At 47.8% G+C, this 16,612-nt stretch overlaps 1 protein-coding gene across 1 annotated transcript in view; it reads left to right on the forward strand.

Annotated features, from left to right (window-relative positions):
* The window catches only part of LYPLA1 (lysophospholipase 1), a 375,654-nt gene that overhangs the window by 338,860 nt on the left and 20,182 nt on the right, over nt 1-16,612 (forward strand). Inside the window, exon 7 of the mRNA XM_086965753.1 lies at nt 6,730-6,831. Coding sequence (XP_086821879.1) covers nt 6,730-6,831 — 102 coding nt within the window. The remainder of the gene's footprint in view (nt 1-6,729; nt 6,832-16,612) is intronic.

A 16,612-nucleotide genomic window follows, 5' to 3' on the forward strand; every position in this document is an offset into this window, starting at 1 on the left:
GAGCCATGCAAGATGATCTTGATAGCCCCTGCTTGAGCGAGACAGTTCTGGTTCACGGAACTCCACCTGTTGTCGCTGGTTTCTCCTCTTCCCTTGCGAACCATTCCAGACCTTCTCACAATGTCCGAAGGGGCAGGTTTGGCATCCGGATCCAGTGTCCTTGCACCTGACAGCATGGCTCCTGAACAGCGAGAATTTATGAACCTTCCCATCTCAAATGAAATAAAAGAAGTTATCTCCCAGGCTAGAGCCCCTTCCACAAACAAAACTGACCGTCTCAAATGGAAGAGATTTTGCATTTGGTTCAGGAAAGAGGATGTTGACCCTTTCTCTTCACAACCTCATCAAATTCTGCCTTATCTCTTGTCCTTGGCTAAGTCGGGGCTGACCCATTCATCCATAAAAATTCATTTGGCAGCGATTTCTAGGTATAGACGGTCCGCGTCTGGACCTTCTCTTTGGTCTTCCAGAATAATTAAACTATTTCTCAAAGGATTGTTCCGTGTCTATCCCCCGGTGAGGCCTCCGCCTCCTACGTGGCGATTGGATTTGGTCCTCACACAGCACATGAAGGGCCCCTTTGAACCAATACATCGATCAGACATGACATTCCTTTCTTGGAAATTGGCTCTCCTTCTTGCCCTCACATCAGCAAGACGCATTGGGGAGTTGCAGGCGTTCACAATCCAAGAGCCGTTTCTCCAATTCAAAAGAAATACAGTAATCTTACGAACTAATCCAAAGTTCATACCCAAGGTGCCCTCGGACTTCCACTTGAATGAACCAGTTATTCTTAAAGCTTTCTTTCCTCACCCTACTACACCAGCGGAGAGGTCGCTACATTCTCTGGATGTACAACGGTGCTTGAAATTTTACTTGGATCGCACCAAAGGATTCCGTAAATCCTTCCAATTATTTATTGCTTTTGGTGTTCCTCATAAGGGCCTCCCTCTTTCGAAGCAGGGTATTGCAAGGTGGATTCCAAGTGCCATTCTACATTGCCATAATACAGCGGGTAAGCCGCTGACCAGCAGGGTTAGAGCACATTCCACAAGATCGGTGGCTTCTTCAACAGGTCTCTTCACGGGAGTGCACATCAAAGACATTTGCAGAGCTGCGACTTGGAGCAGTGTGCACACCTTTACAAAGCATTACTGCTTGGATTCCTTGCAACAGGAAGATACGGCTGTGGGCCAGGCGGTCCTGAGGAACCTCTTCCACTAATTCGTGAGCTTTCCTTTCTATCCCACCTTCCTTTTATTCTGCACGTTTTGGTTTTCATGTAATGATGACTATTGCAATGTTTAAGTATGCCACAAAATGTGCTTATGGCTGACTGCTTGCTACTCTGATACAAAAGCATGGGAATCTATGAAAGTTCCAATACTGGGGCAAGAAAACAAGTTACTTATCTGTAACTGTGGTTCCCCAGTATTGGTAACTTTCATAGATTCCCATGCGCCTACCCACCTCCCGGAGGAAAGCTCAGCCTTCAGCAGATATGGTGACTGTTACACAATGGCTTCGAAAATCTGAAGCTCTGAGGTTCCTTCAGGAGGGTTCTATGGGGTTAGGCTCTTCTGATTGGCTGATGCTTAGTTTGGTCTATTTTACAAAAAGAGGTGGATATGCTACAAAAGGGAATGAGGCCTAGGCCTTTTTCTTTCTCTTTTGTACCTCCTGCTATGTTAATTTGTTACCGAGACTCCCATTCTGAAGACGGGGAATGATAAAAAAGCATGGGAATCTATGAAAGTTACCAATACTGGAGAACCACAGTTACAGGTAAGTAACTTGTTTTCTTATTAGGCGTATTTTTTAATTGTTACATTGTGTTTCTGGGGTCCGTACGTTTTGGTGAAATGGCAAATGGCCAGGGTTCTCAGGAACTTTGTCAGACCTGAGGCACTTTACCAAGGGTAGCATTTCTTTTAGTTGATGTTCTTGAATTAAGCTGATTAATTGGTAATGAAGTAGTGGTATGACTGTAGTTGTAGTGAGAGGAAATAGGGTGGTGAAAACTGGCTCTGCCCCAGTTATTTTCAAGGAAGAGTGAAGCTGCTGACAATCAGGATGTGAGTAGTGATGAGAAAAACGTTAGAGAGTGGTGTAGAAGTGTTTAAAAAAGGATTTGATTCTACAGAAAAGGTGAGATCTTAATATTAGTTTACATGTTTTGTTCAGGGCTGCCCGTATCACACGTTCTGTGATTTAGTGCCTGGTGCTAGGAGTGAGTGTGCTCCTCCGTGTTTCTGTGTATCGTGATTAACTCTCTTTTTTTCCTGTGTACCTGCCTTCGTGGCCGAGGGTATACTCATGGACAGTGTTTATGTTTGGAATAAAAGATCAAAGGTATCTGCAATGTGTTTGTGGCCACCAGAGGCAGTTAATGGAAATTCTTTTACCGAATATATTGGATTGTAGGGTATTTGTTTTTAACATTTCTGATATCAGATTTGGATCATGAATTAACATGGTAAAGGATATTTCTGGGTTGTCTGTTCTGTCTCGTATAGATGCATATTGCAAATTTTCAGCCAGTGTCCCCGCACATGTATTTAATTTGTATTGGAGGAGGAACCTGGAAAGAGTACTTGCTGATTGATGTCCTGGCACATGTGCTACTACAACAACTCATGTCTGTTTTTTACGAGTTCAGTATCATTATTCATCTAGTTTAACCTGTGTGTTGTCGGTTGTTATTGCTTTCCAGCAAGTACTGCCCTTCTAGTTCACTTTGGCAGCCTTTTTTGGCAGCCTTCCTAGTTGCTACCCAGCTGTTTAGTATACACAAGGGCAGGCGAGGCTGTGGGTCCTGCCAAGATGCAGAAACTAAATGATGTTATTCTTATATTTGTAGTAGGAAACTGTATATCAGTAACAAATATTAACAGTGTTAATGCATATTTTCATGTTTTCCCTTTCAAAATATTAAAGCAAATAATACCCTTTTCTAATGGATACTTCTGTCTACAGATTCCTCCCCTCTTGAACACTCTTCCAGGTGGCAGGCTTTTTTGCAAAGCTCTACCCAGATAGTAGTGGCACCAGCTTTGTTCAACTCTGTGAGTGACATGCCTGTGGCATCGCCAACCCCGTAAAGCAGTCTCATTGTCTTACCAGAGTCCGTTCCCTTCTATGCAATTCCAGGGCTCGATTCACCACAAAAAGATAGTTCTGTCAAATGTGCAATATGTCCCCTCTAAAGAGGTCATGGTTCAAACCCTTTTGCAAATGTGAACGGCATATGTCGATCACTGACCCCCCCCCCCCCACATCTGTTTGTGGTGCCTGAGCTCTGACCATCAATCTAAATGTTGGGAATCATGCTAGAGCATGAACGCAAAGACCATTAAAGAGCAGGTGGGTAAGACCTTTATGGCTGGGGCAAGAAAAGTAGAGCGAGGCAAAGGTCCAATCCCTGCTGTATGTCACTGGCGTTGTCAGAGTGGAAAGCATAAGGAGAAAAGGCACTGGGGCAAACACGATACGCAAGTCATCCAAACCACTCTCGGACTCTTATTTGTAGCCAGAGCTGGTCGAGGCTATCCCCTCTCAGGAGCCGGCACCTCTGATGCCATCAGAGCCCGCTGTGCTACCACCCTTTGCTCCTGTTCTACTCCAAAACCAGACTTTCCAGCAGCCAGACTCGACATTTTTTGCTTTATCTCAACAGCATGTTGGATATATTCAGATGTACTGTGGCCTCTTGGTGTCAGTCCCAGCATCTGAGCCATCTCTACCTCTGCCGGTGTTACGTATGTCCAGAAGCGCAGTTCCGATAATTCTATACTCTCTACGAACTGTTTAGTACACACTCTGGGAAGGAAGACATTCAAGAGCCCTTGCTGAAGCTAGTGGCATAGATATATCCCTTGTGAGTTAGATTTCCTAAACCTATCTGGACTCTTTTCATCCTGGAGCATGGAGTTGCCCTTAAATACTGTTGAAACTAAAGTGAACATTGTGATTGAAGTCCTACAGGATCTTGAACATCTTCCTACGCTAGGAGATGTCCGTGATGCTGTCCTTTGCTCTGGTTTTTTGGTGCTCGAGGTCGGAGACTGGATGGTGTCACTATGCATACATATTTCCATATACAGATCTCACAGGAAGTACTTGCGGTTTTTGGTGGGTACGACTCACTATCGATTTGCGTTTATTCCATTTGGCCTGACATTGGTGCCACCAGTCATTGCAAAGGTGATGGCAGTGGTGGCACCTCATCTCAGTAGGTCGAGGGTTCCCATTTTTCCCTGCCTCGATGATGGACTTCTGAAGTCCAGGAGACTGGACATGGGACAGTCACACCTGCAGTAGACAACATCCTTGCAGCTCTACCCGGAATTTTCAATCAGTGTGCCCAAATCTGACCTGAGGCCCTCTCTGCATGTCTTGTTTCTGGGGGCAATTCTAGATAAAGCCTTAGGCAGAGCCTTTCCATCTGCACAGAAGAAGCAGGAAAATAATGTATTGCTCCTGTGCTTCTAGAAGTGCGCTTAGATTCCATTCCTATGTGTTCTTCTTGTGGAGAAGTGTGGCTCAGGGGTTAGAGGCGGCAGACCCGGAAGCTGAGATCGATCCTGGACCAGGGTTCAATTCCCCGCCTCGGCGGGTCTTGGGCTAAAAATTCCACGGACTCGATAATTCTCGCTCCGGTGCCTTCTCGACTCACGGGTTCACACTCTGCGACTCTGGGCAATAGCTTGCTTAATCTCCACAACGGCCCCTCGCGGCGGGATGCCTGACTTTCACCTTGTGGATACCCGCTGGGGCTATCACACAGGGGAATATCAGGACGTGTTCCCTAAGCAAGCGCCGGGACACCCACTGCGGGTAGCTGTGCGCTATATAAGGTCAACTACATTTACATTTACATTCGCATTTTGGGTCTGCTAGTTTCTTGCATCCTCCTGGTCACGTACACCTGCTGGCATATGAGGGTTCTCTAGTGGTGCCTCTGCCGGCAGTGGTTTCAAAACGAGGGCAATCCTGTGGAATCCTTTGTTGTCTCTGGGGACACTGAAGCAGAGCTTGCCAAATGGGGTGTGGAGGAGAACCCCGAATTGGCTGAGAAGGGTGTAGCATGCAGCTAGTCTACACCTCTCCTTATGTCCCTCACTTAGTCTTGATCTCTGAGTGGATCTTCTCTCCCAATCGGAGGGACAGGCCATTTATCCGAATCTTCATCATTCATGTTCAGAGATTGAGCTGGATGTGCTCTTATCTGCCTGTCGTTCCTCCATGAAATCTGTTCACCCTGGGAGATGGCAAAGGGATATTGCTTGGTGCGCAAATCACCAGATTAACTCCTTGAAAGGTAACTGTCAGACAATCTTCGTTTCATGCTTTTAACCATGGAAGCCTTTGACGTGGGTGTGGTGAAGGAGTATCTACTTGCACCTTTCCTTTGCCTCTGTTCCTTTACAAGTCACCCGTTATTTACGTGTATTCAAATGTATGGCTAATAGGTTTCCTCACACTCCTTTTGTGATGCTACAGTGTGATGTAAACCTGGTTTTTACTTTTTTGATGAGAGTGCCATTTGAGCTGCTTCACAGTCGTTACCTCAGGCTTTTAATCATTAAGGCGTTTTTTCTATTTGGCATTGTTTAGGCCAGGCATGTGAGTAAGTTGCAACCACTGAGTTTAAAGCCACTCCTTACCACTTTTCATCATGACAGGTTGGTTCTCGGAATCAGAACTACTTTTCCCCTGAAAGTGATGACCCCTTTCACTTTTCCATCCTCCTTTTCCCCCACCTCATGCTACAGAGGAGACAGAGAGGCTGCGCAGCCTGGCTCCAAAAGAGCTGTGAACTTTTATGTGGACTACTCGAAAGACCGCCCTATTGGTGACTAGCTCGTCATAGGTTTTGTGGGCTTCAGAAAAGCAGTACAGAAGATAACCTTATCTGTGATGATTATTTTGTACATTACAATCTATTATGCCATGACCCATAGAAAACCATGAGAGCATCAGAGCACACACCATAAGAGCCAAGTCCTCAGTGTCTGTTTTGGCTAGGGGACTTCCTATAGGTGACCTCTGCAGGGTGGCCACTTGGTCATTCGGAGGGAGGAGAGATGGGCATTTCATCCGATGTGCACTATTGTGCTTCCTGATACAACAATCCTTCAAAACCTTCAATTCCTTTGGTGTGTATTACTTTGGAATCTATTCAAGAGGTGATTAATCTGCAGGCTGAAGTATCCATCAGAAGATAACAATATTTCTAGTAGACCTGCAGAGTCCTCACCCATCCCTCCTGCCTCCAAGTTTGATGCATGCTTATGGGCTACCATATTAAGTTTCCAAGATTCTGTTTTTTGTACGGTGTATCTTATCTGATGTCATTCTCGTCCTACTGCTTCAGCGGAGTGGAAAAAGTGAATGAGAAACTGACATTGCTAGAACAGTGTGGGGCACTTTTTGGGGTTGGACGCTTAGTGTCCAAAGGAGCCGGTGCCTCCTACCGTCTGGGTAGAGATGGAGAAACTTTTCCTATCCTATCTGGCACCTGGAAGAATTTTCAAGAGGCGAGGAATCTGCAGTTGGAGTACCCATTAGAAAATTGTTTCCAAAAGTAAGTAAGCTTGTTTTCAGTCACACAGCCTGCACTACTCTGTTCGCCCCAATGCTTTCATACAATGAAAGGACACACGTTTCATAGGTGCATGGCGAACAAGAGGGGGCAGAATTGTCTAACAAATTATTTTTTTTCCACAGGGTGGCGCCCTAGCTCTTTATACTGCTTTGACAACTCATCAGAAATTGGCAGGTATCCTTGCTCTCAGCTGCTGGTTGCCATTGAGAACTTCTTTCCCTCAGGTATTCCTTCCAGTTTCAGCTCATAATGATTTTTCATTGTTGAAAATGCCATCTTGGAGGTAGGCATTTGAGTATGTGATTAACATAATGACGTTTTAAAACTGTAATTTTGGGAAGCTGTTCATAGTACTGGGCATCTTAATTCCTCTATCAGGCCAGGCATGACTTGCAGTAAACTGTTTCTTTTGTTAAATTTGAGATTTCAACCATCCCCAAATATGGTTCACAAGACTTGAGATTCCTTAATATAAGTCTGTGTTACCCAGAAAGATTTCCTTCCAGGAGTTGGGTTTACCTGATTACAGGGTGTTTCAAAAGTTGCCATTTGTCTGTGTTTGTCTTGTAAATTACTTGGGGGTGTTAGAAAAGAAGGAGATCGTGTCCCACTAAAGTGGGGCATGAAGTGTGTTTGAGCCTCAAGCATGTGCTTGTGAGGGGTGTACTCACACTGATAACGTTGTCGCAATGTTGGTAAACATGAATGCGATAATGTCCATTGCCCACCCTGTTGAAATGCTATAAAATTTATAGTTATTGAAATTAACATGATTTGTTGCATGTTTTGTGGAACTGATGTTTTAATATCAATACAACATTTTTCTAATTGCTTCTAAAATGGAGCTTATTAACAACCCCCCACCGCCCTGGCCCCTCCACCTATATTTTTCTTCTTTCGCTGTATTTTACTCTATTTAATTTGCTTTGATGTCCATTTGAATTGTCATGGACACAACCTGGGTAAGCGATTTGGTAAACTATTCTCAATCCCAAGGCAATCCATTCATCATAGAACATGAGAAACAAACGCAGACAGGAATTTTCCTCTCAGCAGTCCATTTAACCTCATTGTTTCCCACCCAAGCAAACAGTCACTGAGAGTGACTTACTCTTCTCACCAGTTGAAGCTAAGCTAAACAACTGCTCTCTCCTGTCTATTCAGATATTGGAATGATATAGGTGGAGATAATGGTGTACTAGACCCAACTGCACGTGTTCTAGATGTGGAGAGATGCTCTGCCCCTTGAGGATAGAATCCTCCTGGTCTGATTAGAGTTGACCCTTTATATGTATGTGAGACACTTAATCCGATTGCTGCATGACCATGGTCGAGTCTCGGCGGCATAGCTGGTATTTTTCTCGGACATGATCCATATAATGCCAGAGGTGCCTTTTTTATTGGAACCCTCAAACAGCAGACTGGCCAACCACTGCATGCTTGCCTTAGGTCAGCTTGTCCACATGGTGCCTGAGATTCTAACCTTTTGGCTATTTGGCCCTTTTTATGTGATAGTGTGTCTCTGCCTTGAGAGCTTTTACTGGAGCACAATACAATAGTAGGTGGCTAAGGTTTTGTGACCAGTCTTATGTGAAGGACATCAATCTATTCTCTTGTAGGTTGGATGATGTGCTTTATTGTGTCTGACTTGGTTAACACAAGAATTCATTTGGATCCATGGAGACCCGTATGTAGCAGCTACCTTTGGCCAGAATAGCTCTGATTCTAAATGTTTCTACTGCAAGACACTGTGTTGATGGGGGTTGTAATACCTTAAACTTGTTTTAGTGGGATGTGAATCTTCGGCTTTGTAAATAAATAGCTTGCTAAGCTTGAATTGGTAACTAGGAAACTTGAGTTAGATGTGGTTATTTCTGATTGTTTAGTCAGCAAGTTTCAGATTATTTCCATTTTTTAAGTCTTACGCTGTTTTGTATAAAGATTAAGCGCCCTTCATAACCATATCCCTTACTCGTTCTTAACATCGTATTGTATTTTATGAACAACCATGAGATGGTGTTCCCTTCTTCTGTTGTCCATCCACTGGGCCTGAGAGGACTCTTTAGAAGCTGGATGTAGGGCACTCACCTACATTTCACCTCAAAGAGGACTAAAAGCAGTTCCTCCTGATAAATTATTAGCCCCATCTGGTGGGGACCTTCCTGGGAAAATGGCTTTCAAATTATCGAATGCTCATTTGATGGTTGCTTGAATCTCGATTTTTTTGCAGAATTACTGGTCTCCCTCCTCCTTATGGGATTCCATGCACATGCAGTGGTGTTGTAATTACTGTCAAATACAATCAATCAATCATAGCATTTATAAAGCGCTCGGGGGGGGGGGGGGGGGTGCTGCTGTTACTGATCGAAGAGCCAGGACTTGAGGAGTCTTCTGAAGGTGAGGGTCTTGGGTCTGTTGGGTCTGTCGCAGGTTGGTAGGGAGGGTGTTCCACGTCTTGGCGGCGATGTATGAGAAGAATCTGCCGCCGGAGGTCTTTCGTTGGATGCGGGGAGCGAGGGCGATGTTTGCAGAGCGGAGCTGCCGAGTGGGGGTGTGGAAGCTGAGTCTATCGTTCAGGTAGGCTGTTCCGGTGTCGTGGAGTGCCTTGTGAGCGTGGGTAAGAAGCTTGAAAGTGATCCTCTTGTCCACGGGGAGCCGGTAAAGGTTTCTCAGGTGATGGGAGATGTGGCTGCGGCGGGGTACGTCGAGGATCAGCCGGGCGGAGGCGTTTTGGATGCGTTGGAGGTGTCGTAGGTCTTTTGCTGGGATGCCTGTGTAGAGTGCGTTGCCGTAGTCAAGCCTGCTGCTGACGAGGGCCTGTGTCACTGTTCTTCTTGTTTCTGTCGGGGTCCATTTGTAGATCCTACGGAGCATGCAGAGTGTGTTGTAGCAGGAGGCGGAAACTGCGTTGACCTGTTTAGACATGGCGAGGGAGGAGTCGAGGACGAAGCCCAGGTTGCGTGCGTGGTCGGTCGGTGTCGGTGGGGTTCCTAGTGAGGTAGGGCACCAGGAGTCGTCCCAGGCGGAGGGGGTGGGTCCGAGGATGAGTACCTCCGTCTTGTCCGAGTTCAGTTTCAGACGGCTGCTTCTCATCCATTCGGCGATGGATTTCATTCCCCTTGTGGAGGTTGGTTTTGGCAGTGCGCGGGTCATTGGTGAGGGAGAGGATGAGCTGGGTGTCGTCGGCGTAAGAGAGAATGTTGAGGTTGTGTTGTCGGGCCACTTGTGCGAGGGGGACCATGTAGATGTTGAACAGCGTTGGGCTGAGGGATGAGCCTTGGGGGATGCCGCAGATGATGTCGGTGGCTAGGGAACGGATTGGGGGAGGCGGACTCTGGGTTCTGCCGGAGAAAAATTAGATGATCCAGTCGAGGGCTTTTCCTTGAATTCCGGTTTCGTGGAGGCGTGTTTTCAGTGTGCGGTGGCAGACTGTGTCGAAGGCGGCAGATAGGTCCAGGAGGATGAGGGCTGATGTTTCACCGTTGTCCATTTGGCATCTGATGTAGTCTGTGGCGGCGAAAAGGGCGGTCTCAGTGCTGTGGTTTCGTCTGAAGCCGGACTGGGGGGGGTCCAGGATGTCGTTGTCTTCGAGGTGGCGGGTTAGTTGTGTGTTGACTATTTTTTCAATGACCTTCGCCAGGAAGGGGAGTAGGGAGATCGGTCGGAAATTTTTGGTCGTTGGGGTCTGCTTTGGGCTTCTTGAGGAGGGCGCGGATTTCGGCGTGCTTCCAACTTTCCGGGAATGTCGCTGTTTCGAAGGAGATGTTGATGACCTTCCGTAGTTGGGGGGCGATGGTATAGTCGGCTTTATTTTATACGTGGTGGGGACATGGGTCTGACGGAGATCCTGAGTGGATGGAGTTCATGATCTTGCGTGTCTCTGTGTCAATGACGTTGGTCCAGGGGGTCAGGCGGTTTGCACAGGTGGAGCTTTCGGGGGTGGGGTCTGGCGTGGCGTTGAAGCTGTCGTGGATGTCGGTGATCTTACGATGGAAAAAGGTGGACAGCGCGTCGCAGAGTTCTTGGGATGGTGGAATGTCGTTGACATTGGCGCTGGGGTTGGAGAGTTCTTTCACAATGCTGAAGAGCTCTTTGCTATCGTGTGCGTTGTTGCCCAGGCGGTCTTTGAAGTGGGATCGTTTGGCTTGTCTGATGAGTTGGTGATAACTGCGGGTGCCGTCCTTGTGGGCTGTGAGGATGTCAGGTGTGCGTTTGAGGAGCCATTTTTTTTTTGTTTCCGGCAGTCGCGATTCGAGGTTAGGAGCTCGTCGGTGAACCAGGTGGCTTTTTTTCTGGCTTGGTTGTTGGTGGATTTCTTGAATGGCGCGAGGGTGTTGGCGCAATCGTTGATCCACAGTCTGAGGTTGTGGGCGGCGGTGTCTGGGTCGGTGGGGTCGGAGGGTGGGTTCTGGACGAGGGTGTAGGTAAGCTGGTCTTCAGTAACTTTGCTCCAGCATCAGCGGGGGGTTGTTGGGTGCAGTGGTGCTCGGTATGTTTCTTGAAAGTGAAGTGGATACAGTGGTGGTCGATCCAGTGGAGTTCGGTGGTGTGGTTGAAGGTGACGTGGGCGCTTGAGGAGAAGATGGGATCAAGTGTGTGGCCGGCGATGTGGGTGGGTGTGTTGACGAGTTGTCTGAGGCCGAGGTTGGTGAGGTTATCGATCAGAGTTGTGGAGTTGATGTCGTTGTTGTTCTCCAGGTGGAAGTTTAGGTCCCCGAGGAGGATGTAGTCTGTTGAAGTGAGTGCGTGGGTGCTGGTGAGGTCGGCGATGGATTCGCTGAATGGTGCTCGTGGTTTGGGGGGTCTGTAGATGAGCGTTCCTCTGAGAGTGGTGTTTGGGTCGGTGTGGATTCGGAAGTGTAGGTATTCGGCGGTCTTGAGGGTGTTGTCCGTGTGGGTGTAGACTTTGAGGGTGGATTTGTGGGCGATGGCTATTCCTCCTCCGATTCCATTAGTGCGATCCCTTCGGATGATCTTGTAGCCGTCCGGGATGGCTACTGCAATGTCGGGCGCCGAGGAGTCATTCCACCAGGTTTCAGTCAGGAAGGCTACGTCTGGGGCGGTGGTGTCGAGCAGGTCCCAGAGCTCGATGGCGTGCTTGCGTGCGGAGCGGTGTTGAGTATGCAGTGGAGGTGGTTTGTTCCAGTCTTTGTAGGTGTCCTCGTTCTGTCGCAGGTGAAGTTGCAGGCCCGGCAGGAGAAGGGTCCGTTGGTGTTCCTCGGTGAGGACTGGAAGCATGGTGTGATGTGGCCAGGAAACAGCAGCGTGGGCGGGGTCAAGGACCCGGGCACAGCTAGGTGGTGCTGTGGTCATGGGGGAGCGAGCTCCTGACCAAAGGCAGGTCAGAGGTCAGGTCAGAGGTCAAGGCCACCAATTCCATGATCAGTGATGTCAAGTCACTAATATCCTTCTCTGTCTTGGTGAGAAATTTCACATTTGACTTAGTTGTTAGATATTTCACATTTAACATCCCTCTCTGACCTCATCAACATTCTGGTTCAAAACCCTCCTGATGCCTCTGGCATACTGTCCCGACAGAATAAATGAAATTGATTTTTATTGCACCATACATATAAGAATGGGAGCATCTGAACGGTCCCTACCTCATTAGGTGGTTTTCTCTAGAATTCTTTCAGAAATCAAATCCGTCTTTTTCAAGAGGATCTGGGACTCGTTCCCAAAGTAAGGCAGCAACTGCAGCAGTTAAAAAAAATATAACTGTTACTGACATGTTCAGACCTGTTTCCAGCAGATCAGTTCACACATTTGTTGGGTATTATTTCCTGGATTCTGACTCCAGAACAAACGTTTAAGTGAGTTAAGTTTCTCTGCTAAACGGTTTTGGTTAAATGCAGCTTAACATTGTGTCCAATTACTTTATCTTTTTATAACTTTCTGTCTCGCCCAGGGTTATAAGGCGTGGTTAGTATTCTCTTCAGTTTTCGCAAGGTAGTAAATGTCCCATATTGGTGAAGGAAAAGCTACTCCAGTGAAATCCTAGTTCTCTATCATAGAAATATATATTTTTTATTTGTATTGAAATGAGAATCTTTTCCTAATGAGTAACCTGGGGCGTGGCCAACTGCCGACAGAGATGGCCACTTCTTAGAGCAGCTTCCGTTCCCCACCAGCCTAATCCCCTGTAAATCTGGTAACTGATCCGTCATCCGTGACCCTCCACCGAGACATGCATGGTGTGAGGCTGCAGTGAAACCGCTGATCCATCTAATGACTCCACCTGCTATTTTCGGTGATGCCTAGCGTTGCATGCACAGCTGTGACCTTGCATGGTGGGTTAGCCCTAGTGACTCTGGAGCCTGGAACGGGAGTGTGGCAAGGGCCCTTACCCACGGCTCATCAACATTGGCGGGCTTCGGGGGATCAGACCTGCTGGAGATTGTGCTGCTCTGTGCTTTGGTGCCCCACACGGACTGTGGCAGCGGGGCATCCAACTGAAACAATGGAGCCGGCAAAGGCCCATGCCTCACGTACCATCTTCTCTAAGTCTCCTGGGCAGGATACAGGCTAGATTCTCCCTACACCCAGAGACGCCTGTGAGCCGCCCCTGGGTAAATACCGACCCAAGAACGTAAAGGGACCCCTGGTTAGTTGAGGGGCTGGGAATACTGCCGGGCAGACGCGCCTTTCACGCCCTTAGAGGCCCCAATAATATTGGTGCAGCCCGCATATGGGACATCGCGAGGCCCGCAAGCGCCTCTTGAGGTTCTCGAGTGTGCCCACCTTTTGCCTTGGTGCCCCACATAAAGACTGAAGCAGCAAGGCCCTCGACTGCCACCATGGAGGCGGAGGCTTGTGTTCCATCCTCTACTCGACTGACTACCCTCTGGCAGGCTGTAAAGTACCTCAGACACCACTCTTGGCCCCGGGAGACGAACCAGGGTGGATCCCTGGGCAACGACAACTGAGCTGGCAGATGACTAGACTGAAAGGGGCCTCTGGCAAGTTGAAGAGGGCCCAGGGAACATTGATGGGCGGGTGTGCCCTTCATGACCATTATGGCCCCTATACGGATTGCCTAACCTGCCCTAAACCCAGCGTGAGATCAAAGGGCGCCTTTGATGAATGGGGCCCTAAGAGAGAGGTGGGCTTGAAGCTGATAAGTTGGTGCGAGGACTACTTATGAGTGGTTAGGGTCAGGTGGAGAGGTCCCACCTGCAACTAACATAGACTGGCCTGGCGCAACATGTAGTGGTGATTCAGTACCACATGGGGGCCCAACCTTATTGATTGGCATGTACTGCAGTGACATTACCTGCCTTATCGGCCGACGCCTTAGGCCTTCTTTGGCAGTGAACCTTCTTGGGAGTCCAACCCGTCTCTTCTATCCATTCTTCCTCCCCAAATCCACTGGAGTATACTGAATCCTAACATTGGAGTGGCAAACTGCTGTGCCTCTCAGAATTTTTATTGATGCACTCTCGCCCCTACTGCACAATGTGCCTCACTAGACCTTACACTTAGCACAGGACATTTGGGTGGCCTGCAGTGGAAAAACCGACAAGCCGCAGGGAGGTATATCCTGAGAGAACACTCTCGGGCAGGTGATTTTGAGAACGTCTGGGGGCCCCAATTCCCTTTTTTCTTGGACGAGAGTGATGCTGCTCCTTGACAGCGTTGACTGGGGGTCAAGGCAACCGAGCTGCCCACCTGACTAAACTAGATAAATTTGTACTGCCCCGTGACGGCACAGGCGTTAATGGAGGGGCTGCCTAGCCCTGTGGAAAAGGCCTCATCTAAAAGTGAGACAATCACGCTCAGTGACATTATGACTGCGAGCCAGGGGGTCAGAGGTTCCCTGGAAAACAAAATAAACACATCCACAGAAGTCACACTTGTGCAAGCGTATCCCTGCAATATGAATGTCCACATGTAGGAAGCTGAGCAATCCCTTATGACCCTCAAGACAGAAGCTGCCACTCTGCAGAAACAAGTAAAGGAGCTGCGCTCCACAGCGAAGATTCTAGGCGCGAACGTAAGATTTTCAAGGGTTGCTTGAGGAGGAACAACATATGAGTGGTTGGGGTCCCAAAGAAGGGAAAGGGCCCAGGGGTCGATCTCTTTGTGGAAGATCCCATTCCATAGATGGATGGTATGTTACCTATGAAATCTCAAGTGCAGACAGTGGTTGGCACGCGTTTCGGACTTCTGAAAATGCTCAGGAAATTTCTCTACCTGCTGCCGATCCTGCACAGGAGACTGTGGTAGAGGCCCTTGTATTTCCAGATTGGATTACGTTAATGTTCTCTATCTGGGTCTGCTGGAGTTCCTATTGAACAGTCTCCAAATTGTTCAGATTTCCGCTGCCACAGAAGTACTCACGCTAGCGCTGAAAGAATGGATTTCACACCATCTGAAGTAACTACATTGGCTGCCTGTGCGGTCCAGAATTCTCTTTAACGCCCTACTTCTTGCTTTTACGGCTCTACACGGGCTGGGGGCCCAATACATCCACAAAAGAGTCTTACAATATACTCTGAGCAGATCACTTAGATCAGCACAACATCTGATTGTGACACCTACCTTTCGTTGAGTTTGTTGCTGTGGTCGCTCATTTCAAGTTAAAGCTGCCCGTTTATGGAATTTCCTGCCATTACCACTCAGGTAGGCCACAACCCTGCTGGCCTTTAGAAAACAGTTGAAAACCTGGATGTTCCAACAATTACCCTAAATGAAAAGGCCCCCTCCGGACTCTTAAGTTTGATAGATCACCCGTCTCTCCTCTATTAGCGCCAGGACACACTGTTGAGTAGCTGTGCGCTCTATAAATCCTTGTTTGACATAACATAAAATAGGATCCCGGGCGCCATGCCCAAACCAGGAGTGCCATCCCGCATGATAATCACCTGCATCTTCAACTTAAGAGATCGCAATGTAATTCTGTATGCAGCGCAAAGAGCCCCTCCAGTCAAATACGAAAACGCAACCATCCGTTTCTTCCTGGATTTCATGCTCGGAGTCCAACAACTGCGTCACAGCTTTTTGGAAGCGAATAGAGTTCTGAGAGAATAGGGCTTAAAATGCTCTATGTTGTTCCCAGCTCAACTACAAGTGGTGGCAAATGGGAAGACTTGCCCCTTCTCAACCCCGAAGAGGTATGGGACTATCTCGATGGTTGGAGGCTATCTGGTGGTGCAAGACCAAGAAACCAGTCTCGCTGACAGCGACATGATCCTTACTCTTCGGACCACAGGGACAACTCGAGAGACATGCAACATGGGCAGCAATCGCTGCAACGTCAAGCCACGAAGGTGGCACCTCCACAAGAACTGTGCAACGACTGGACTGACGACGGAGGGTGAAGCGAAGAGCCTCCGAGAACTGTGCCACAGCACACCCTTTGTTCCCCCTTTTTCCCTCCTTTTTTTACATATAGGTCGCTGGCCCAATTACTGATATCGCCTCGCCCGATCCAGTTATTCACGCAGACAGAGGATTCTTAGTGGCACGTAAGCAATTTGATGGTGTGATGGGGGACGGTTGTTGGTAGTTGCCACTGTCACCTGTTGTTTCAATACTAGTTCTGGGTGATAGGCACTCTGCAATGTTGGAGGAGGGCGGGCAGTTCTAAATCCGGTATGCAGGAAGGCAGGGTGGACCTACAGTTCAGGGGTCTTGTTGGCATTTTTGTTTTTGAGGGTGAAGCTATTCTGTGAGATACTGGCACTGACAATGAATTCACACACATATTACTGCATGTCGCCCCAAGCACTAGGGTAGAGAGGTGGACCAACTGTACAGTCGAGGCCTCCTGATCTCATGTACGAGTGGGTGACCTTATATAGGTCAAAAATAAAACTGCTCTCCTGAAACGTAAACGGCCTGCAAAATAAAATTAAACTAGGAGTTTTGATGCAGTATATAAATGTGTACTCACAATATCATTCTCCTCCAGGAGATTCACATGATGGGTAACACATATCATGCACTGTAGAGATGTAGATATAAAATGTCCATTCATGCGGGATACACTAGTGGTTCCATGGG

The sequence above is a fragment of the Lissotriton vulgaris genome, chromosome 4_1 (genome assembly GCF_964263255.1).
Source record: "Lissotriton vulgaris chromosome 4_1, aLisVul1.2, whole genome shotgun sequence".
Classification (NCBI taxonomy): Eukaryota; Metazoa; Chordata; class Amphibia; order Caudata; family Salamandridae; genus Lissotriton; species Lissotriton vulgaris.